The following is a 24602-nucleotide window of genomic DNA, read 5'->3' as shown; positions in this document are numbered from 1 at the left end:
AAAGATTGTGGTTTAAATGGAATGATTTGTGTGAAAAGATTGTGGTTTAAATGGAATGATTTGTGTGAAAAGATTGTGGTTTAAATGGAATGATTTGTGTGAAAAGATTGTGGTTTAAATGGAATGATTTGTGTGAAAAGATTTTGGTTTAAATGGAATGATTTGTGTGAAAAGATTGTGGTTTAAATGGAATGATTTGTGTGAAAAGATTGTGGTTTAAATGGAGTGATTTGTGTGAAAAGATTGTGGTTTAAATGGAGTGATTTGTGTGAAAAGATTTTGGTTTAAATGGAGCGATTTGTGTGAAAAGATTGTGGTTTAAATGGAATGATTTGTGTGAAAAGATTGTGGTTTAAATGGAATGATTTGTGTGAAAAGATTGTGGTTTAAATGGAATGATTTGTGTGAAAAGATTGTGGTTTAAATGGAATGATTTGTGTGAAAAGATTGTGGTTTAAATGGAGCGATTTGTGTGAAAAGATTGTGGTTTAAATGGAATGATTTGTGTGAAAAGATTTTGGTTTAAATGGAGTGATTTGTGTGAAATGATTTTGGTTTAAATGGAATGATTTGTGTGAAAAGATTGTGGTTTAAATGGAGTGATTTGTGTGAAATGATTTTGGTTTAAATGGAATGATTTGTGTGAAATGATTTTGGTTTAAATGGAGCGATTTGTGTGAAAAGATTGTGGTTTAAATGGAATGATTTGTGTGAAAAGATTGTGGTTTAAATGGAATGATTTGTGTGAAAAGATTGTGGTTTAAATAAATGATTTGTGTGAAAAGATTGTGGTTTAAATGGAATGATTTGTGTGAAATGATTTTGGTTTAAATGGAATGATTTGTGTGAAATGATTTTGGTTTAAATGGAGCGATTTGTGTGAAAAGATTGTGGTTTAAATGGAATGATTTGTGTGAAAAGATTGTGGTTTAAATGGAATGATTTGTGTGAAAAGATTGTGGTTTAAATGGAATGATTTGTGTGAAAAGATTGTGGTTTAAATGGAATGATTTGTGTGAAAAGATTGTGGTTTAAATGGAGTGATTTGTGTGAAAAGATTGTGGTTTAAATGGAATGATTTGTGTGAAAAGATTGTGGTTTAAATGGAGCGATTTGTGTGAAAAGATTGTGGTTTAAATGGAATGATTTGTGTGAAAAGATTGTGGTTTAAATGGAATGATTTGTGTGAAAAGATTGTGGTTTAAATGGAATGATTTGTGTGAAAAGATTGTGGTTTAAATGGAATGATTTGTGTGAAAAGATTGTGGTTTAAATGGAGCGATTTGTGTGAAAAGATTGTGGTTTAAATGGAATGATTTGTGTGAAAAGATTTTGGTTTAAATGGAGTGATTTGTGTGAAATGATTTTGGTTTAAATGGAATGATTTGTGTGAAAAGATTGTGGTTTAAATGGAGTGATTTGTGTGAAATGATTTTGGTTTAAATGGAATGATTTGTGTGAAATGATTTTGGTTTAAATGGAGCGATTTGTGTGAAAAGATTGTGGTTTAAATGGAATGATTTGTGTGAAAAGATTGTGGTTTAAATGGAATGATTTGTGTGAAAAGATTGTGGTTTAAATAAATGATTTGTGTGAAAAGATTGTGGTTTAAATGGAATGATTTGTGTGAAATGATTTTGGTTTAAATGGAATGATTTGTGTGAAATGATTTTGGTTTAAATGGAGCGATTTGTGTGAAAAGATTGTGGTTTAAATGGAATGATTTGTGTGAAAAGATTGTGGTTTAAATGGAATGATTTGTGTGAAAAGATTGTGGTTTAAATGGAGTGATTTGTGTGAAAAGATTGTGGTTTAAATGGAATGATTTGTGTGAAAAGATTGTGGTTTAAATGGAATGATTTGTGTGAAAAGATTGTGGTTTAAATGGAATGATTTGTGTGAAATGATTTTGGTTTAAATGGAATGATTTGTGTGAAAAGATTGTGGTTTAAATGGAATGATTTGTGTGAAAAGATTGTGGTTTAAATGGAATGATTTGTGTGAAAAGATTGTGGTTTAAATGGAATGATTTGTGTGAAATGATTTTGGTTTAAATGGAATGATTTGTGTGAAATGATTTTGGTTTAAATGGAATGATTTGTGTGAAATGATTTTGGTTTAAATGGAGCGATTTGTGTGAAAAGATTGTGGTTTAAATGGAATGATTTGTGTGAAAAGATTGTGGTTTAAATGGAATGATTTGTGTGAAATGATTTTGGTTTAAATGGAATGATTTGTGTGAAATGATTTTGGTTTAAATGGAATGATTTGTGTGAAAAGATTGTGGTTTAAATGGAGCGATTTGTGTGAAAAGATTGTGGTTTAAATGGAATGATTTGTGTGAAATGATTTTGGTTTAAATGGAATGATTTGTGTGAAATGATTTTGGTTTAAATGGAGTGATTTGTGTGAAATGATTTTGGTTTAAATGGAATGATTTGTGTGAAATGATTTTGGTTTAAATGGAATGATTTGTGTGAAAAGATTTTGGTTTAAATGGAGTGATTTGTGTGAAAAGAATGTGGTTTAAATGGAATGATTTGTGTGAAAAGAATGTGGTTTAAATGTGGAATGTTAAAGAATGTGGTTTAAATGTTAAAGAATGTGGAATGTGCAGTGTTAGCAATGGTGCTAACACTGATACATTTACATAAAATAAACATTTTAAACGTTGTAGAAAATTTTTGTTTCAGAAGTTTGCCACCGTTGATGCAGTCTTATACACCACCTTATCTAACATGTACCTTCGTTATTCGTGCTTGTTGTTTGTGTCCTTTATGACATCCTTAAAATACAGTAAGGTTCGTGTTTGGAATGATTTTCAATTTTGTTGGATTGGCAGACAAAGTATTAAAAAAAAAAAAACCCTCACACTTTGTGCATGCGCGATTGGGACAAATTCAGAGCCAGATTACTGTAAAACTACACGTTCGTTTTCCGGTTCATGTTCAAAATACAACATTCAATTGAAATGAAGTTGTTCAGGATCATAAATTGGTGTTTGTGGACAGGCAGGTAGACAGCCAGACAGACAGACATGGTGAACCAATTGCCCAACCCTGCTTTTTGCTTTGTCTGCGTGGGGTTCAAATGGGGGTGAGCAAGTCTGGTAAATGCATGCATAGACGTTACACTCCAATCTCCCCCTCTCACCAACTCACCCACCAACTCACCCACCAATTCATCAATCAATAATTTAAATGTACCATTTCCTTGACAGAGCATCTGTCCTTTTGAAGCATTTTGTTGGCCAGGTGTCATGCTGCGCGGTTTGCCATCCTTCTCCCAGCAGTAATTAGGGCAAGAATTTGTAATTTGTTCATGTTGCCGGTGATAACTCGCCCACTTTTCGGGATTTGCTATTATTTATCATTGTTTGAAAGCATTAAAGTGATGTAACAGTGAGTTGAATGTTTTTTGAGCATTACATATTGTGTTATTTGAAGTTGTTTTTTGTTTGGCTAGGTACCTTCCAAGTTTCGCTACCCGTTCTACCATGACATGTGTTGGTACGTGCTGGAACGCTACATTCACTGCATCACCGGCACCTCCTACCTGTCTCTCCACTACCAGCATGACAATGTACCGCTCGGTGAGTCTGGAACATGTTCAGGGAAGCTAAGCTGAAATTGGGCCATCGGGGCCCCTGTGCCATCAAACGTAGCTATGATCAGTTGCTTGGGAAACTAATCGGTGTGAAGGATCATGGCAGGATGCACGGGCACACATGTACAGTGAATTGAATCAACAGTAGTGATCAAAGAGGATGCTGACCCCATGTCAAGCAGGAAGTAGCTGATGCTTCAGGCCTTTGTCGGGGCAAAAGTGGTCTTTGACTGAAGCTTATTTGCTCCAGCGAAGGGTTAACGGCCAAAACAGCAGCTTTTCCTTGCTTCTAATTGCAGTGAGGTTACTTTAATCAATAATCTATTAATTCCTTTAATTAGTTATTATCTGTGTGTTGAATGTATGTCCACTTGATTATTAGTCCCCTACCGGTGTACACCGTAGGGGACCATAGGTTTGCACTCCGTCCCTCCGTCTCTCAGTCTGTCGGTCCGTCACGCAAAGAACAGCTTTCCGGACTTTTTTCCCTAAATTCTTAATGCTAATGATTTCAAACTAGGTACATGGTTTCGTCATGATAAGTTACAGATCAAGTTCGAACTTCACGACGTTTCGATCATTTTTGACAAAGTTATGGCACTTTGAACTTTGGGAATTTCCCCAACAGTTTTCCGGACTATAATTTGGAGTGCGGTAAGTCATAATACTGTCTTCTATGACAGTGCTACCCAATGCCGGTAGGGGATATGTGTTGCAGCACAATACTCAGAATGCTTGTTTATTTAATATTTGGTCCTGCTTTAATCCATTCGTTTTATTTATTTATTTATTTGAACATTAACCCTAGACTTCTAAAACATGACAAATTCAAATGTTGATCCCACAACCTAAAATATTTATGGCAATGTAAACGTAGCTCTGTTGGTATTGTGCGTGTTGTTGAAAGGCCTTGTGTTCATTTGAGAGCTCAATGGCATTGCACTCGACAATAAACTGCCATTCTGATGTAGTGCCAGCAGGAGGCATCCTCTGCTTTTGGGTGGGAGTGCTAATCAGGTAATCGTCATTTCTGCTTTGGTTTAGCCATATAACTAATCCTACGTGCATTTCATGAAAATGCTAGGATATGGATGTGACACAGGTATGTTTGGTCAAATTGCTGCCTTGTATTCCAGGCATTTGTCATGTTGGTATGTCATTACTCGCCACAGAACTTGTTTACTACACTCTGGATGTAATTTTGAAATGAAATCATATTTTGTATTCCTCTAATTTGTACTTGTGGAATAACTTGATGCGAAACGCAAACTGGTAACAGCACTTTCATGATTGCATTCATAGAGGTTTAAATGCATCACATTGTGTTTTGATTAAAGAACGGTCGTTTTTCATTGTCTTTAGATTAAAGAGTGCTAGAGCTTGATAATGCATTGTGATATATATGAGGGGAGAGCGGCAAATCATGTAATTTGAGGCATGTGACCTAATGCTAACACGTCTTGTCTTTCTTGCGTTACCCCAGACACTCAACCTGAATCTCAGAGCCCTTTCCATCCCCTTAGCCCACCTGCGGTGACGGAAACCTCCAGCAGTCAGCCGTCTTCGGTCAAACAAGAGGCGGCATGGAATAAAGAGGGTGAAGAGCAAACAGAAGCAGCAAAAGAGAGAGCTGGAGAAGAATCAGAAGAAGCAGATTCCAGTGACGAAGAAGCTGAGGTTGGCGATGAAGAGGAAGAACATGATTCTGAAAAAGAAGGATATGATAAAAAAGAACGGGACAAAGAAAAAGACGAAGAGCCCAAAAAACAAGAAGAAGATAAATGTTACTCGGCAGGTGAAACCAAGGTATCTGAAGTGTCCGATATGGATATTGCAGTGGATTTGAAGCCAGAAACTGGATGTTTACCCAGTACTGGTCCTTTTCCAATAGATGTCGAGGCTTCTGTGACAATGCCTTGGATCAACATAACAAAATTAGAGTTTGAGGGCCTTGAATCACTGGTGGAAACCCTAAGTGATCTGGGACAAGCGAGCCCCCCAAAGGGTATAGTAGACGGAGAGGAGCTACTGCGAGCCGCCCGGGCGGTCCTGGATGCTCATAGGGAGGATGATCAAGATCTGGCAGTGACCGGACGACCGATTGTGACTTGGCCACGGGCTGGAACAAAGGTAAAGAATGCGGGTGATGGTAATAAGGTTTACATAATCAGGACTTGCTCTGGGATTTCTTTTTAATGTGGAGAGACAATGTTCGCTAAAAGATGTACGTGTCTTTGTCTTTCGATGAAAGAGCTTATAGATTGAAGAGCTTGTAGCTTATAGCAAGTTTATTATATAACAAGCAGGATAGCCATTTTCAATGGGTTCCTTTTATCATTTATGCCAACTTTGAAGTCGCTGAAGGCATTATGTTTTCAGATTGTCAGTCCAGCTGTCTGTCCGTGATAGGTTTTTGTTACTGTGATAACTTGAGAATGGCTGACGAGATCTAAGTCAAACCTGGTAAAGGTATGTATAATGAGGTAAAGATGAACTGATTATATTTTGGGGTCACGAGGTCAAAGGTCAGAGGTCATTTTAGGTGAAAATCCTGTTACGTACCTAGTAGGTTTATTGTATCACATGGTACAATTGTGGAGCTTTCAAAGGAGATTGGAGAGTTGAGAGGAGATTTATAGAGATGGGGAAATTGAGTTTTAGAAACATTAAACTTATTCTGATTACATTTGCCCCACTGGGAAATGTTGTCTAAATCTGAATTTAATGAGGTGGCTGTGATCAAACGAGATGTAGATCGAGTGAGGGAAGATGGGGCAGATGGGAAAAACATGGAGGAGTGTAATGTCGAGTTATCAGCATACAAGTGCATTTGGTTATTTGTAGAAGAAAGAAGAAACACCTTTAGAACCACCTTTAGAGGCCATTTTTCCCCGCAGAGCAGGGGTTGGCCTTTTTTGGGCACCATGGTCCCATTTTTGAAGCAATGTTTTATGGCCGGATGTCCTTCCTGCCAACAACCCTGTTGGTCGCCTCTTGCGACACACAGGGAATTACCAGTGAGCTGGTACTCAATTTGCCGACCTCGGAAGGATGACAAGCTGAGGCAACCCACCTGGCGTTAATTCAGCGATTGACCGGGATTCGAACCCAGGATCCTAGGATCCCAAGCCAGCACCCTAACCGCTAAGCCAACACCAGGCTTGTAGTAGAAAGAAGGTCATTGATAAAAAGAAGGAAGAGTGTTGGAGACAGGACAGAACCATGAGGGACACCGATATTGATAGGGAAGGAGGAAGATGTTGAACCATCAACAATTATGGAGATAGAGCGATCAGATAGAAAACTCGATATGAGAGAGCAGAGTGAAGAAGGAAAGCTGAAAGAGGGAAGCTTGCATATCAGATCCCGATGCCAAACTCTGTCAAAGGCTTGAGATATCAAGGCCTACAACAAAGGTTTCCCCAAAGTCTCTCATAGAAGAGGCCCAGACATTTGTAATGTAAGAAAGGATATCACCGGTAGATCTTACCTTCCGAAAGCCATATTGATGGTCAGATAGAAGACTGTGGGATTCAAGATGCTTGAGGAAATGGTTATTGAGAAGACATTCAAAGACTTTGGAAATAGTAGAAGTCAGAAAAATTGGACGGTAGTTGGATGGGTTTGAACGATCACCCTTCTTTAAAATAGGCTGTAATAAGGCATATTTCCAGGAAAGAGGAAAAGTTTGGGGTTTTAAGCAAAAGTGAAACAAAAGGGCAAGCATGGGAGCAAGTTCTGAGGCACACTCCTTTAATATACGAGGAGGAACGCCATCTTGTCCATATGCCTTGTTTGCGTCCAGAGAGGAGTACTTTTTTGACTTCATGAAAAGAGATTATAGGGAGCGGCATGGGATTGGCAAGGGGTGCATCAGAGGGAGATGGAATGTTGGAGTCATCCAGTGTGGAATTAGAGGAGAAAAAAGAACCAGAAAGAGTTGCTTTATCAGACGGAGAGACAGCGATAGTATCATCAGAACGGAAAAGTGAAGGAAAGGTGGAGCAACAGAAGTTGTTGGTGATACTTTTCGCTAATAACCAGAAATATCTATTAGTGGAAGAAGATGAGAGGTTGTCACATTTCTTTTGGATAAAGGAATGCTTCGCCTCACGAATAACATGCTTGCAATGGTTTCTAGCAGATATGAAAGCTGAATGTGAGTCGGAGGAATAAGAGTTTTTCCATGTCCGACATGCCGCATCCCTTGCACAAATGGCTGCAGAGCAGGAATTATTGAATCAAGAGTTGGTAGGAGAAATAAACTTGAAAGAGAAGGGGATATAAGCCTCCATTCCTGCAACAATAACTTTAGCTATACGTTCAGCAGAGATGGAGACTTCGCCCGAGGAGAGGAAGTATTCTTTGCAGGAAAAATCAGAAAAGAAGTTTCGTAAACCAGCCCAGTCAGCACTATTGACATTCCAATACTGGTGTTTAGTTGGAGCAGTCAGAGGAGATTAGTGGTGGTAAGTAAAGTGATGTTCACATGATGGTGGTCAAAGAACCAATTGGAGGTGAAATTGTGTAGCTGTAACACAATGGATTGGAGGTGAAGAACAAATCCAACGTATTGGAAAAATGGTCATGACGATCTGGGATATCGGTAGGGTGGGTGATAATTTGTTCCAAATCATTGTGAATGGAAAATGTAAGGGCTTCAACTCCCCACGAACACGACCGTTCGCAATGAAGCTTCCTTGCGCTGGAGAGCAATAGCGACCATTCACCAACAAAGTGCAGACCCAAGAGATAGGATAAAATGTCGATGCTGAGAGAGCCAAAATGCGACCGTTCGCTATGGTATCCAGAATCAGGAGCGAGAAGGAGAAATGACCACCGTTCCAATTCTTTTGTACACGCGGCTCTGACGTCATGCGTGCCTGCTTCACCAATCCCACAGTCCCATCTTACCAGTCCTTGTCAATCAAATCCCGGACCAATCACTGCTCTTCTCGGCATGGCTTCACGAAGCTGCCTGTCCTCTTCGCTCACCAAGTCGATGTTGTCAGCAATAGTGCTTGGCGCCTGGTTTCCGGTTGGTTTTAAAATAGTGTTGTTAATGGCCGATTCCTGGCGAGGTTTCTGTAGTGCGGTGTGGAAGGAAGTAGAGGACGGGGAAGACCGAGAAAGACTTGGCTAAAGATGGTGGAAGAAGAAATGCGGGCAAGGGGGTTAACAAGGAGAGATGCAGAAAATAGGGCAAAATGGAGAAGATTGTCATGGGGACCGCAAGGCTCACCCCCGCTCTTGCAGGGAAAATGGCCTTTACATGCCTGTTGTTTTCTGTAGTGCGGTGTCATAAGGAACACAGGAAAATATTACAGGGGCAATTACAAACAGGGAATTAATTACCCATAATCCCTTGCTAATTAACAAAGCCCACCCCTCTCATGGGGACGAAGATACAAGCTTACCCGACATCCGGTCTACACAAATTCCCTACTTATGATACCTCGAGGTTTCTTCTTCTTCACGACAGTCAGAGCACACTAATCTACGCCGTCCACCTGAATTAAGGTGTCCCTACCCCCCACAAACATAACAATATATAAATATACACACTTTATACCACTTTAAAAAAAAAAAAAAAATTTTAAATTATCACGTGTTGGCTCAATGGCCTAATTAATAAAATATCAGACTCCCAAACTGGGGATTGTGGGTTCGAATCCCGTCTGGGTTGAATATTTTTCCCCATACTTTTTCAAGTCTTTTATATCGCCTTGGATAAAGTCTTGTATGATGAACAAATGCATTTTGTTTGTATTTAAAATGTATCTTGTGAAAAATGCCAGGTGCATAGAAAAGGCCCCTTTATATGGGACTAGCTGAGGTACCCGGCTTCGCCCGGGTTGAATAAGAATAATACAAATATATGATGAAAAGAACATGTTATGTATATTTCAGAGCAATATCACAGTACATTTCCTACATGGCGTTTTGTCAATTTTCAATTTCTCAAAACCTCTTGGTGTACAACATTTCTGGTTTTCTTACTTGGTGCCAAGACATAAAGATTGCTTGGTTTTCCAACCCTCGAGCAGCCCACGTACAGCTGGCCATGGGAAGTACCCGGAATTGCCGGGCGGGGGAAGGGAGGGGAGGAGGAAGGGGAGGGGAGGGGAACGGGGGGAGGGAGGGGAGGAGAGGGTGGGGGGGGGAGGGAGGGGAGGAGAGGGTGGGGAGGGGAGAAGAGGGGGGGATGGGAGAAGAGGGGGGGAGGGGAGAAGAGGGGGGGAGGGGAGTAGAGGAGGGAGGGGGAGGAGGAGAGGAGAGAAGAGGAGGGAGGGGGAGGAGGAGGGGGGAGGTGGGGAGGGGAGGGGGAGGAGGGGAGGGGGAGGGGTGAGGGAGAGGGGGGATTGGAGGGGGGAAGGGGAGGGGAGAAGAGGGGGGGAGTGGAGAAGAGGGGGGGGAGGGGAGAAGAGGAGGGAGGGGGAGGAGGAGAGGGGAGAAGAGGAGGGAGGGGGGAGGATTAGAGGGGGGGGTGAGGGGGGAGGGGGGGGCTTCGCCCGGGTTGAATAAGAATAATACAAATATATGATGAAAAGAACATGTATATTTTAGAGCAATATCACAGTACATTTCCTACATGACGTTTTGTCAATTTTCAATTTCTCAAAACCTCTTGGTATACAACATTTCTGGTTTTCTTACTTGGTGCCAAGACATAAAGATTGCTTGGTTTTCCAACCCTCGAGCAGCCCACGTACAGCTGGCCATGGGAAGTACCCGGCATTGCCGGACGGGGGAAGGGAGGGGAGGAGGAAGGGGAGGGGAGGGAAACGGGTGGGGAGGGGAGGAGAGGGTGGGGAGGGGAGAAGAGGGGGGGAGGGGAGGAGAGGGTGGGGAGGGGAGAAGAGGGGGGGAGGGGAGAAGAGGGGGGGAGGGGAGAAGAGGGGGGGAGGGGAGAAGAGGGGGGGAGGGGAGAAGAGGGGGGGGAGGGGAGAAGAGGGGGGGAGGGGAGAAGAGGGGGGGAGGGGAGGGGAGAAGAGGAGGGAGGGGGAGGAGGAGAGGGGAGAAGATGAGGGAGGGGGAGGAGGAGAGGGGGGTGAGGGTGGAGGGGGGAGGGGAGGGGGGTGAGGGTGGAGGGGGGGAGAGGGGAGGGAGGGGGGAGGGGAGAACGGCTAGCTTGGCAAGCGAAAGCAGGCTTTTTACTTTTATTTTTACCTCAATGAGGGCTATATATATATAGTCCGTGCTTGGAGCCTTCAAGTTCAACATAAAGTTTTTTTAATGAAAAATAATGCAGATGTATAACAATCCACCAATGCAAGTTCAGAAATGAATGCAGATCCTTTACTTTGCGATACAAACGCAATTCCCGCCATTTCCACTCACGATCGAGGTCTCCACAGTGACCGCGCCTCTTCTTCCTCCTACAACTTCGTCTCACTTCTTTCACTCAAAATGCATGAAATTCTGCCGCATGAAATTATGTAGAGGCCTAGTCGGGGGGATATAAGGTAGATAAGGAAGGCGTTGTAACAGAAGAATCAAAATAAAAGTGGAAGAACATAAGGAAATGGGAGCTATTCTGGACCCACAGCCAAACCCGACAAACCATTGCAATACACCCCGAACGTCTCGCGCCGCCACAAACTACACCATGGAATTGCAGCTGGCGCGGTTTTTTTAAACCATTGATATTAAAATAAAACGTAGCCTAAAACCACCGGGATTTTATGCTGATTCCGAATCTGTGTCTAAAACTTTTCTCCGATGTGTCGTTCTTGAGTTATAAGCGGACATCCAGACAGACACACACACACACACACACACACAGACACTCCTCCTTTATATATAGAGATGTGCCATGTGGCAAACTATAGAAAAGAAGGGACATTCTTGGGAAAAATGCCAGGGGCAAAGTAGAGTACAGAAGGGAAATCCAGCATGCACATGAGATTTTTTTGAATATCTCTTCTTTTTATTGTTCGACATTTTCTATAAGCTATGGAATGTCCCTTCTTTTCTCTACTTTGCTACATGGCACATACCCTTATATAAAGTGGCCTATTCTATGCCCTTGGCATTTTACCCAATAATTGCTCTGTACTTGAAAACTTGAATGCTGGATTGATTTTGATGACACATTCTTGTTTTATCGATTAGTCTGCTTTGACTTGGAGGACATGATGTAGCCACACTTGGAAGAGTTGATGTGTGAATTTTGACGAGATGCATTGGACAGAGTTTGGACAGAGTTTGGCCTAAAATTGGCCATATGGACCATATGGACAGAGTCATATATGGACAGAGTTTGGCCTAAAATTGACAGAAATGACAGGCCAATAGTGAGTGATTTAGCAATTGTGCCAAAATTCTAAGGTCGATTGGAAAATCGCGAATCTTTACCTCCACCATCGAAGGTGGATGGAGGTTATGTTTTCACCCCTGTCTGTTTGTTTGTCTGTCTGTCTGTCTGTGAACAGGATATCTCAAAAAGTTGTGGACGGATTCAGATGAAATTTGGCAGAGAGGTGGTGTATGTGACAAGGACGAAATGATTAGATTTTGGTGAAGATCCGGATTCGGATCTGGCTCGTATAATTTTTTTAGTAATTCTTCACCATTGGGATATCCGGCGAAAAGCGATATATAACATAGTTAAAAAGTTATGGACGAGTTATGACTAGGTGGACGAGTTTGGTAGGTAACAAGAACAAGCCGATTAGATTTTGGTTCAGGTCCGAATCCAGATCTGGCCTATCATTGGGATACAAAACAAACTGTTCAGCTTGGCGGAGGTATGCGCTCTACCGAGTGCCATTCTGGTTCTTTGTTTTCTTATTTTTGGCGCAAACGCCAGGGGAAGGCCAGTTGTGTTTGAGCAGAAACGTTTTGACTGTTTATCGGCAGCAATTTAACAAAATCCTCTGTTTTTTGTTTGTTTGTTTGTTTGTTTGTTTTGAGATCGAATGAAAATCTTGTCAGGCATCTTGGGAATTTTTATGGGGAGATCACATGAAAATCTGAAAATTGGAATAAACCAATCTCGGCTACGAAGGAAAGGTTAATTGCAGGGACAAGGTGGGCGTTGAAAGGAAGCTGAAATTACTGTCGATCCTCACCCTTCGTTCCAGGCTAGAGGGCCGGGTCGCCCTCGGAACAAGTCTCCTTCAGGCCCACGAGGAGGGACGGCGAGCGGTATGTCTAAAGGGAATGGAGGAGCTGGCGTCGGCAGCAATGGTCCAGGCAGTGGTGTGGGTGGTTCAAGACGGAGGCGAACGAGGTGCAGGCGATGTGAGGCATGCAGGAGGACGGAGTGTGGTTCGTGCCACTTCTGCAGAGACATGAAGAAGTTTGGCGGTCCAGGGAGGATGAAACAGTCTTGTCTCATGAGACAGTGCATTGCGGTGAGTTTCTAGTTCACGTGTACTGTTAATACCTTGCTGTCCCCCACGACCCACGTGCCCAACTTTTTTGCTTTCTTTGTCATTTTTCTGCATGGGCACCATCGTTTCCTGCCCATTACTCTTGCCCCAGCATGAAGCCCAGACCATCTCAGGAATCTGTAAAAAAACACATTTGGAAGAATGTAGTCACAAGAGAAGCAAATTCCACGCACTCCTTGTCATTGAAAACAGCATCAACAAGCATTATATTTAATTAATCGTTCCTTTTGTACAAAACACCCGTGCCCCACTCTATGTCCTCTCCCTCATATTACTCCTCACTGTACCTCGTTCCATCACCACCTAGCCTTTTGTCCTCCTCATCCTTCCCTTAGTATCTTTCCCCGGTTACTCCCTCCTCCGGTATGATAGACCCGAGCCTCGTCCTGGTGGTGGGGTTGCTATCTTTATCAAAATCTCTCTTCCTCACTCTCCCTGCACTGCACTCACTCCACCACACCCCCAGGAGTACCTCTCGCTACGGCTTCCTCTGCGCTCCCACCTTTTGTTCATACATGTGTTGTACTGTCCAACAAACAGTGATGACTCCATTTACATCTCCCTGTCTGACAACATGGACCAACTTCTATCCACTCATCCCAACTCTCGCTTCCTCATATGTGACTTAAATTATCATCATGCGAGCTGGCTGGGTGTGGGTACTTTTCTCACCAGCCACGGCACCTCTGCAAAGGACTTGTCTGTCTACCCTCAGGAGAGCCAGGAAACAATATCTCTCTACTCTCAAGCCTGAACTCTCAAACCTGTCTCCCACCTCCAAATAATGGTGGTGTCTGGTCAAATCTGTTTCTGGTATTTGTTCTCCCTCCATCTCTTCCCTTATCTCAAATGCCTACATAGGTGACATCGCACGTGAAAAAGCTGAATACCTTAACTCTGTGTTTGCCTCAAAATCTTGTGTCCCAAACCCATCTCTCTCTGTACCTACCTTACCCAGTCAAACCCAGCTGCTCCTGGACTGTGTGTCCTTCTCTCCTGACAAGGTGGAGAAGTTTCTGTCAAACTTCGAATCTGATTCTGCAACTGGACCAGACGGTATCAGCCCACACATCCTAAAATCCTGCTCTGTCGCTCTATCTCACCCTCTCTCTATACTCTTCACCCTCTCTTTTGTTCAACGTCATCTGTCATCAGCTTGGAAATCAGCCAACATTACCTCTTTATACTAATGAGGTGCAAAAACAGATCCTTGCAACTACAGACCAATCAGCCTGCTCCCAATAATCAGCAAGGTCATGGAATCCATCATCACTTCAGATATCAAATCACTCCTCTTCTCCAATGGCCTGATCTCGGATCATCAATTTGGATTCGGGCCAGGTCATTCTACTCTGGACATGCTGCTTCTGCTGTCTCAAAAATGAATGGAGGTCCTCCATGCCAAACAGGAAATCAGAGCTGTCTTCCTTGACATAACACGTGCCTTTGATACGTCATGGCACCCCACCCTGCTCACCAAACTCTCCCCTTATGGTATCCATGGAAACCTCCACACATGGCTTGTGGACTTCCTCTCCGGTCACAGTCACCGTGTGGCCCTGAATGGAATACTCTCATTTCCCCCTTCCTATCCAGGCTGTAGTTCCTCAAGGCAGTGTTCTGGGCCCTGTGCTTTTTCTGGTCTTCATTAATGATCTCCCCGACTCTCTATCTCTTTGTTGATGCCTCCACTCTTTGCCACTCCATACGTCATCTCTCAGATCGGCAGTTTGCAGCCTCCTCACTCTCTGCAGACCTGGACAAAATCCACAAACTGGTCAAACAAGTGGAACATGTCTTTCAATCCTGACATATCTCACACTCTCACTATGTCTCTCCGAAAAGACCATCTTGAAAACCCTCCCATCTACTTTCTCAACGATCCTCTCCAAGAAGTTCTGTCACTCAAGCTTTTGGGTCTCACTATCTGCCATGATCTTTCCTGGGAAAACCACATTTCCAAGCTGGACATTTCCAAGTCACCGACTGGGCATCCTCCGTCTTGCGAAGTCCTTTCTGGGCACACCTGAGCTCCTCACCACATACAAAGCTTTCATCTGCAGCTCAATAGAATACTGCTCTCCCCTATGGGCTGGTGCACCTGCCTCACACCGAGCTCGGATTTATTTTCTGCATTTAGACTGGCTAAAGTTTTGGCTTTATCACAAAATATTCCTCCAACAATAGCAATGACTTGATGGTGACCCTCGTAAATTTCTTAAATACTCCTCAAGTATACCTGCTTGCAATAGATGACACCTAAAAGCAAATATTCATGTGTAGCTGACCCAAGATATACCCCTGCGCAGCCCATACTTCCACACACGGCGCTGTGCCGGGAGTGCGGTGAGGTGGGGCGTGAGCATGGAGCCGTCGGACCTGAAGATCGCTTCCGGTTGAGTCTCATGGAGTGTTCCATCTGTAATGAGATTGTGCACCCAGCATGTTTGCCGGTAAAATGTGGGACTGTGGAGATGATTCTTAATATTGCAACCTTGCGGTTTTTTTTGTATTGTTTGTTTTTATTTATTTTCTTTTTTATTTACAATATGTAGCTGATGGGTTTTCTTGTAGTTATCTGTTGAGCAGTTTTCTTTGCAGTTTCATCTGTGTGACATACGCAGGTAGAGGCATCTGGAGGTGTCGTTAATGATGAGCTTCCAAACTGCTGGCAATGTCCGAAGTGCAACCAGGAGGGGAAAACTGGGAAGGTATATGGGGAGTTTTTGTTTTCGAACATTTCTGTTTACCTGTAGTATTTTCTCCTCACTTTAACTCAAACTTCTTGCATCCTAAAAGATGCACATATATGTTTGCTAAATAAAAGCTGTGATGCTATTCGAGTTTCCATTTATTTTAGCATTCCTTCTTCACACTACATAACTACCACCACGTTTCCATTCTTCATTGTGTGTTTCTGTGTTAGATCCCCATTTCCTCTCACCTTACATTAATCCATTACCTGCAGTTATAGGAAAGAAACTACTGGAAATGTCACCTCTGTGCAGACACCAAGCTTATCTTCACTTTTTTTCACTCTTCCTTTTGCATGTTCAGAAAAGAGGACCTGGTTTCAAGTTTGCTTCCAGCTTACCAGGTTCTTTACTCCGAGAACCAAGGGAAATTGACTTGCGGCGACAAGTGGAACCCGAGGTTTGTTAGTTAACCCACATACACCGCTCCATTTTGGGGTAATAACCGAATCGGATCCAAATTTCCTGTGGTTATTGTTTGGCTGATCGTCATTTTTAGGAACCGTATTTAAACTGAAAAATTTGAATTTATCCTTTATGGTCATGATGTTTCGTCTAAGGCCTAAGCTATTATTAACTCTGCCAACCAAAGGCCTTCAAACAAAAACGTAAAGTTTGGTGAACTTATCTGGCAGAGGGGAGGAGTCGCTGAGGGGATTGAAACGGGATTGGAGCAGAAAATCGGAGACATTCTCCACGTTTCAACATCTGAAATGACAGAAGTGGATTCACCTGTGAAGAAGGTAAATGGTGTTTTCCTTACCAACCAATTGTGTGTACATTTTGTGTTATTTATCTTTTCTTGTAGAACCTCGTCAAAGAAAGAAAAATTCGAAAATTCCTCGATGGAGGAATAACAATTCACAACTGCATCATTTTAAAAATACTTGATTGTATCAGAATTGCAAATGTTCCAACCTTTTTCTGATGTGAAACGTGTGTTGTTGCAAAAATGGGAGCAAGTTCATAACATCAGGGTCGGCTTTTTAATACAAGGCCCACAGTCTTTCTCTCACCTTGCTCCGGAAAAGCTCTGATGTGATCAGGCTCGGTGGCCTAATGGTTGGAGCATCTGCCCCGGGTCTGGGATGTTGCCGGTTCAGTTCCTACCCTGGCTGAGGCTTAGGTACTGAACACTTTGAAAATATTACTTGCTGCTATATAAATATAACTTCTAGAAAATATTACTGAACACAACATAGGTGTGTGTGTGTGTGTGTGTGTGTGTGTGTGTGTGTGTGTGTGTGTGTGTGTGTGTGTGTGTGTGTGTGTGTGTGTGTGTGTGTGTGTGTGTGTGTGTGTGTGTGTGTGTGTGTGTGTGTGTGTGTGTGTGTGTGTGTGTGTGTGTGTGTGTGTGTGTGTGTGTGTGTGTATATATATATATAAGTTCAAAACACACCTGGTCACAAGTGTACCGCACTGACCGGGTCCTCAGTCGAGGTCCTCAGCATCATCCCGTTTCGGCCCTTCAACCTCGATAAGGTCAGCTAAGGTGGGCCAGCAGGGGCACGTACACATCCACATGCAGCAACTGCACTTGGATGCATACATACCCCCACCCCCAGCCAGTGCGAATGCAGACTGCAACAACAACACCTCCGCATCCAGAATCCACAGCACCAAACAAACATGGTGGAACACGCAAACACCCACCTTTATACCCTTCACCACTCACCAACAAAACACACCAGATCATTCATACACACACATACACATCCATACACACACATACACACACACAACACCAACCAACCAACCACCTACCCTTACATCATACACCACTCAACATACAAAAACACACCCATGCAAAAATTAATTCATGCAAAAACACACACCCTCACCTACTCACTGATATACACAAAATAAGAAATAATAATGGTAACAAAAAACAACAACAAAAAAAAACCACACACAACCAACCTACACCGTTCGACGTGCCTCCATAAACTTCCTCCATTTCAAGTGCCTTTCACTGAGGAGAGGCTTCCGTCTGGCCACTCTGCCATAAATCCCAGATCGGTGAAGTGTTGAAGTGATGGTTGTTCTTTTGGAAGTTTCTCCCATCTCCACACAGGATCTCTGGAGCTCAGCCAGAGTGACCATCGGGTTCTTGGTCACCTCTATTACCAAGGCCCTTCTCCCCCGATTGCTCAGTTTGGCCGGGCGGCCCCAGCTCTAGGAAGAGTCCTGGTTGTTCCAAACTTCTTCCATTTAAGAATTATGGAGGCCTCTGTGCTCTTGGGAACCTTCAATGCAGCAGAGATTGTTTTGTGGGCTTCCCCAGATCTGTGCCTCGACACAATCCTGTCTCTGATCTCTGCAGGCAGTTCCTTCGACCTCATGGCTTGGTTTTTGCTCTGATATGCATTGTCAGCTGTGAGACCTTTTATAGACAGGTGTGTACCTTTCCAAATCATGTCCAATCAATGGAATTTACCACAGGTGGACTCCAATCAAGGTGTAGAAACATCTCAAAGATGATCAAGAGAAATGGGAGGCACCTGAGCTAAATTCCAAGTGTCATAGCAAAGGGTATGAATACTTATGTCAATGTGATATTTCAGTTTTTTCTTTTTAATAAAATTGCAAAACTTTCTAAAATCCTGTTTTCTCTTTGTCATTATGGAGTATTGAGTGTAGATTGATGAGGGAAAAAATGAATTTAAACGATTTCAGCATCAGGCTGCAACATAACAAAATGTGAAAAAAGTGAAGGGGTCTGAATACTTTCTGAATGCACTGTATGTTGTGAAACCCTCATGTTTATATTTACAACTAACTTCCTCACTTACTTGTCCTCTTCGTTCCAATGGGACATAAGGCAGCTACAAGCTTTCGCCATTTATCTCCATCCTTAACTACATTCTGTGCCTCACACCATGATAGGCCCAACTCTTCCAGATCAGCTACCATCGTCCTATGCAAAGTTGTTTTTGGCCTGCCTGCTCTCCTCCTTCCTGGCGGTGTCCATCACAATGCAACATTGGGGATTTGATCAGGGGACATTCTAAGCACGTGGCCAAGCCATTGGAGGTGGCGACAGTTCATTTCAAGGGCAATGCTGTGGCAACCGGTTTTTTCATGCAAGTCTTTATTAGATATCTTATTCGGCCAGAAGATGCGGCAGATTTTCCTCAGGCATTGTTTGTGGAAAGATTCCACCTTGCTTATATCTGACTTCATTACCCACCAGAACTCAAAGCTATACAGAAGTACAGACTTGACATTGCTGTTATATAGTCTTATCTTTGTCTTCAGGCTGTACTGATTCTATTTACAAACAGGTCCCAAATATCTTGAGTCATTTATGACAGAGGTATGGTTTGTTTTTGGTGATTACGTCAATTTGTATAACATGTGCTTTTTATCTTCATTTTTCACAGCTTCGCCTCTCCGATTCTCCAGAAGAGCAGAAGGAAGCTGACACGTTGCCTTCACCACCACCAACACCTCCACTTGCTTCATCTTCACCATCGCCCTCACCTTCACTCTCACCTTCAACCTCACCATCACCTTCACTTTCTCCCTTGCCTTCACCCTCGTCCTCATCTTCGACATCGCTGTCAGCATCACCATCTCCCTCCTCTTCACCGTCTCATGATTCCCCTCGAGCTGGTCCAAGCAGACAGCTGGCTGCCGCAGAAACACGTAAGAGTGGTTCCATAATAATTTGATCAGAAATATGTTGCCTCACTGTGGAGCTGTCTTTTCTTTCTGAATAATGAGTTCCTTGTCAATGTAATATCCTCAAAATTGAAGGGATAGGAGGAATTTATAAGCAACCGTTGAACAATTTTTATATTTGATTGACAACTGCTGCTTTCACTCTTACACTCCGGACGATGTGTTGGATTACATTTTGAACATCTATACACAGTCACGTGAAAAAGTAAGTACACCCCATGTAAAGTTTTGACTTTTTCAACATATTTCAACATACAGCTATTTGATCTTCATTTCAACAATATTGATAGATAAAGGTGATATAATATAACAAACATCATGAAACATTTACATTTTGTAGTCCATTGTATAATTTAAATAAACAGAAATGCAAATTTCGCATGTGGAAAAAGTAAGTACACCCCTATATTTATCACTACTTCAAATACATAAAATTAGAATCAGGTGCACCAGCTCAGGTGCAAATGATTAGAACATTGTTGGAGAGGATCTTGGAGGAACCTGTCTTATTTAAACTTCAGACATTTAGTTTGGTTTGCTCTTTGTTGTTGAAGTGTGCGGCGTCACCATGCTGAGATCAAAAGAGCTCTCTTGAGGCCTTCAGAAAGAAGGTTATAGATGCCTACGAGTCTGGGAAGGGATTTAAAAAGATCTCCAAACAATTTGAAATCAATCATTCGACTGTCCGGAAGATCATCTACAAGTGGAGAAGATTCCAAACAACTGCCAACTTGTTCAGGCCAGGCCGCCCCAGCAAGTTCAGCCCGAGAGCAGACCGCAAGATGCTGAAATAAGTCTCTAAGAACCCCAGAATGTCATCACGGGACCCACAGGTAGCTCTTGCCACTGTTGATGTCAAAGTGCACGAGTCTACCATTAGAAAGAGGCTGCACAAATTTGATCTACATGGGAGGTGTGCCAGGAGGAAAACTTTGCTGTCCAGAAAGAACATCAGGGCAAGACTAAAGTTTGCCAATGAACACCTCGGCAAAGACCAGCACTTCTGGAACAATGTGCTCTGGACAGATGAGTCAAAGGTAGAGCTATTTGGCCACAGTACCAGAAGACATGTTTGGCGAAAACCAAAGACAGCATTTGACCACAAGTGCTTGATACCAACTATAAAGCATGGTGGTGGAAATATTATGGATTGGGGCAGCTTTGCTGCATCAGGGCCTGAGCAGCTCACCATCATAGAATCCACTATGAATTCTTCATTGTACCAGAGGGTGCTTCAGGATAATGTGAGGCCACCTGTCGGAAAGTTGAAGCTCAACCGAAGGTGGACCTTGCAACATCACAATGACTCTAAACATACCAGTAAATCCACCAAGGAATGGCTGAAAAGAAAGAAATGGAGGGTTCTGGAATGGCCAAGTCAAAGCCCGTAAATCCCATCGAGATGTTGTGGGGGGATTTGAAACGAGCTGTGCATGCAAGAAATCACTCAAACATTGCACAGCTGAAAGAATTCTGCATGGAGGAGTGGGCAAAAATTTCTCCCAGTCGATGTCAGAAACTGGTAGACAGTTATAAGAAACGCCTACTTGAGGTTGTTTCTGCCAAAGAGGGCAATACCACCTATTAGAGCCAAGGGTGTACTTACTTTTTCCACATGCGAAATTTGCATTAATGTTTATTTAAATTATACAATGGACTACAAAATGTAAATGTTTCATGATATTTGTTATATTATATCACCTTTATCTATCAATATTGTTGTAATGAAGATCAAATAGCTGTATGTTGAAAAAGTCAAAACTTTACATGGGGTGTACTTACTTTTTCACGTCACTGTATATATATATAGATATATATATAGATAATTATATATATAGATATATATAGATATATATACATGGATATATATATAGATATATATATATAGATATATATATACATGGATATATATATAGATATATATATATATATAGATATATATATTATATGGATATATATATAGATAGATATATATATATATATAGATATATATATATATATATATATATATATATATATATATATATATATATAGATATATATATATATATATATATATATATATATATATATATATATATATATATATATATATATATATCTATATAATATATATCTATATATATACATGGGGTGTATATATATTGTCGTGTCACCCGCGATTCATACCGCTGGGTGACGAATAGTCATAACGGTCCTTTACTCTGAGGTGCGTAGCCAAAACTGGCGGTTGTTCCGTCGCGCGCGGTGAGGGAACCAAAGTGTTTTCCTCAGATGGAAGCCATGCGGGTTTATTCCCGAAACCCACAAACAAAGAAACAACACACAACAAATAAAATGCAACACGAGAATTTAATGAAAACAAATGCAAGGCGAATAAAAGTGAATGGTGAGGTAAATCTAATTCCCGACACGGTGAAACGTCTCCATTCAGACATGAAAACAGACAAGGAGAAAGATAAATTATAAAGATAAATTAAAGATAAATTAAAAGAAATATTCCTTTTTTAAACGGCCGGCATTCAGCTCTGGTCAAACAAGATCGTTGAATGAAGTCGGCCGTACAAGGTGGCCTGAAGCTGCTCGCACGGGAAACATACAAGATGGCGCGAAGTTGCTCTCCATGTCGCCACGAACGTGAGATAATTAGTATGGCCTGAAGCTGCTAGCACGGGAAATGCACAAGATGGCGCGAAGTTGCTCTCCATGTCACCACAAATGTGAGATAATTAGTGTGGCCTGAAGCTGCTCGCACGGGAAACGCACAAGATGGCGCGAAGTTGCTCTCCATGTCGCCACGAACGTGAGATAATTCGTGTGGCCCGAAGCTGCTCGCAGGGGAAACGCACAAGATGGCGCGAAGTTGCTTTCCATGTTGCCACAAACGTGAGATAATTCGTGTGGCCCGAAGCTGCTCGCAGGGGAAACGCATAAGATGGCGCCAAGTTGCTCTCCATGTCACCACGAACGTGAGATAATTCGTGTGGCCGTGAGACAATTTAGGGGATAATTTGTGTGGTGTGTGGCAATTAATGTGAGATAATTCAGGGAGATAATTTGTGTGGCCGGTCCTCCTTCAGTCCCCACTCTGTCCAAAGCTCTAAGAGCCCCACAAACCGCCACCTCTTCCCCCGACTTTGCAAAAGTTCACATCACTCTCTCTCAGCACCATAGCACCGAGCCAGAAAAGCCAGCACAAAAACGACCGAGCCTGAACAAAGATCCCGAGAAAGACAGAGAGAGAGTCCGCGATTCGTCTTCTTTCTGCCCAAACCTTCTAGCTCTGACGTCACCCTGACCAATCATGAACCTCGGGTCGTGGCCTCATGGCCCGGCTCTTTCTAAAGGCGGGGCTTGGTTGCTGATTACGATTCCTTGGAGGCGTGGTTTAGTCTGCTCGGGAATGTTCGGGTTTCTGTCGGCCGTTATGTCGGTTGTTGTTGTTGTTTAAACGGAGGTTGTATGACCAGCCTTGTTGTAGACTTTGTGAATTTGTAGATTCACAACTTTGTGAATAATAACGTCGGAAAAGGTCACAGGGGACAATCACATACTGGGAGAAACTAGCCTTAGACCCTACCTGGTTAACACAACACCACCCTCCATGTGGTGACACGTAAACAATCTTAAGCTCACAGTTTTCCCTACGTAAATACATTGAGATGTCTCCTACTAGTATACAGTCCATGCTTTACCCATACGAACCTATTTCCACTATGGTATTTCATCCCCTACCCCCACAAATGTAACCATATTCTCATCATTAAATAAAACGTTAAGCTTTTTACCCAAAGTGTAACAGGTACTGTTAACATTTAAAGTAGTCCGGCAGCTAAGCTAAATATAGCATAACAATTGTGCTTTTTGTGAGGAAAGCACCAAATTTGGCACACTAGTAGACTATCATATTATGAAAAGATCTGGATATTGGGCCATCTCAGATTCAGAGATTTGATTTTTGCAAGATTTGCAGATTTTGCAGATTTTCAAGCTGAGATTGCAACGCCAGGGATGGCCGACTCCTTCCTGCGAGCTGCCCACGTCACCTGCACAAGAAGAGCTCATCAAATCACTGCAGCGGCACTGTACATCCTGCAACACCGTGCGTATAAACGCCACTGTATGACATATGCTGATGATGCAGAAGACCTGCCTGAGTTCGAAGACCTGTGTCACCAGAGAGGAGAAGACATTCCCAACTTTCAGTACTGGGCAACTGTGCTGGAACTAGAGATGTTGGTACTGGTCTACGTGCGTTCTCTGCGGCAGGCTTCATTCACGATGTACCTTGATGCCCTGACGGAACTGGTCCCATGGTTCCATGCCTTAGACCACACACACTATGCCAGGTGGGTCCCTGCTCACCTGAGGGACATGGTTGCACTCCCAATGAAGCACCCAGATGTAGCCAGAGAATTCAGGGCTGGCAACTTCACTGTACAGAAGACGAAGAAGGTGTTCTCTTCGATCCCAATCGACCAGGCGCATGAACAGAATAACGCCTGCATCAAAGGAGATGGTGGAGCAGTCGGCCTCACTGACAACTCAAGTGCCCTGCGGCGTTGGATGATTGCCGGGCCAGAAGTTGCCAGGACCATAGAAGAGTTCCAAGATGGCCATCAACACTGGGGGAGGCGAGAGGACACGCGTCATCACGACCAGACACTAAGTGTGCAGACCTCTTTCGCCAAGGATGTCCGCGCCCTTGTCAGCGTCATAGAAGAGCTTGGCAACCCCTTTGAGGAAGAGAGCATGGATCTGGTTGTCCTTGACACAAAGGAAATTGCAGGTCCTGCTGCAGTTGAGACTGTCAGGAATGTGAAGAAGATTGGCCAAGAGCAGTTCCAGGCTTTCACCAGAGAATGCCTGGTGGAAAGGACCAAGCCAATTGATGATGCAATTCGTCGGAACAAGCTGAAGGTGTCATTTTGGAAAATGGCTGCCACAGCCATCAGGGGCTGAATTTGAGATGGCCCAATATCCAAATCTGTTCATAATAGGATAGTCTACTAGTGTGCCAAATTTGGTGCTTTCCTCACAAAATGCACAATTGTTATGCTAAGTTGCCCCACTAAAGTGGTCAATGGAGAAACCTGACACTCCCCAAAAGTGATCTTATGTATCTGAGGGTGGCATTTACATGTTGTTGGTTTTGTTGCTG

General features: G+C 42.8%; 1 protein-coding gene across 1 annotated transcript in view; it reads left to right on the top strand.

The window, feature by feature from the left end:
• LOC137433074 (uncharacterized) overlaps window positions 1-24602 on the top strand; it is a 165011-nt gene that overhangs the window by 74016 nt on the left and 66393 nt on the right. The window contains 8 exon segments of the mRNA XM_078783924.1: window positions 3466-3592; window positions 5090-5736; window positions 12693-12965; window positions 15314-15457; window positions 15629-15715; window positions 16062-16157; window positions 16393-16500; window positions 19141-19405. Coding sequence (XP_078640050.1) covers window positions 3466-3592; window positions 5090-5736; window positions 12693-12965; window positions 15314-15457; window positions 15629-15715; window positions 16062-16157; window positions 16393-16500; window positions 19141-19405 — 1747 coding nt within the window.

The sequence above is a fragment of the Myxine glutinosa genome, chromosome 8 (genome assembly GCF_964187855.1).
Source record: "Myxine glutinosa chromosome 8, kmMyxGlut1.1, whole genome shotgun sequence".
In the NCBI taxonomy this organism is placed as follows: Eukaryota; Metazoa; Chordata; class Myxini; order Myxiniformes; family Myxinidae; genus Myxine; species Myxine glutinosa.
This window is presented reverse-complemented; position numbering and strand designations above follow the sequence as displayed.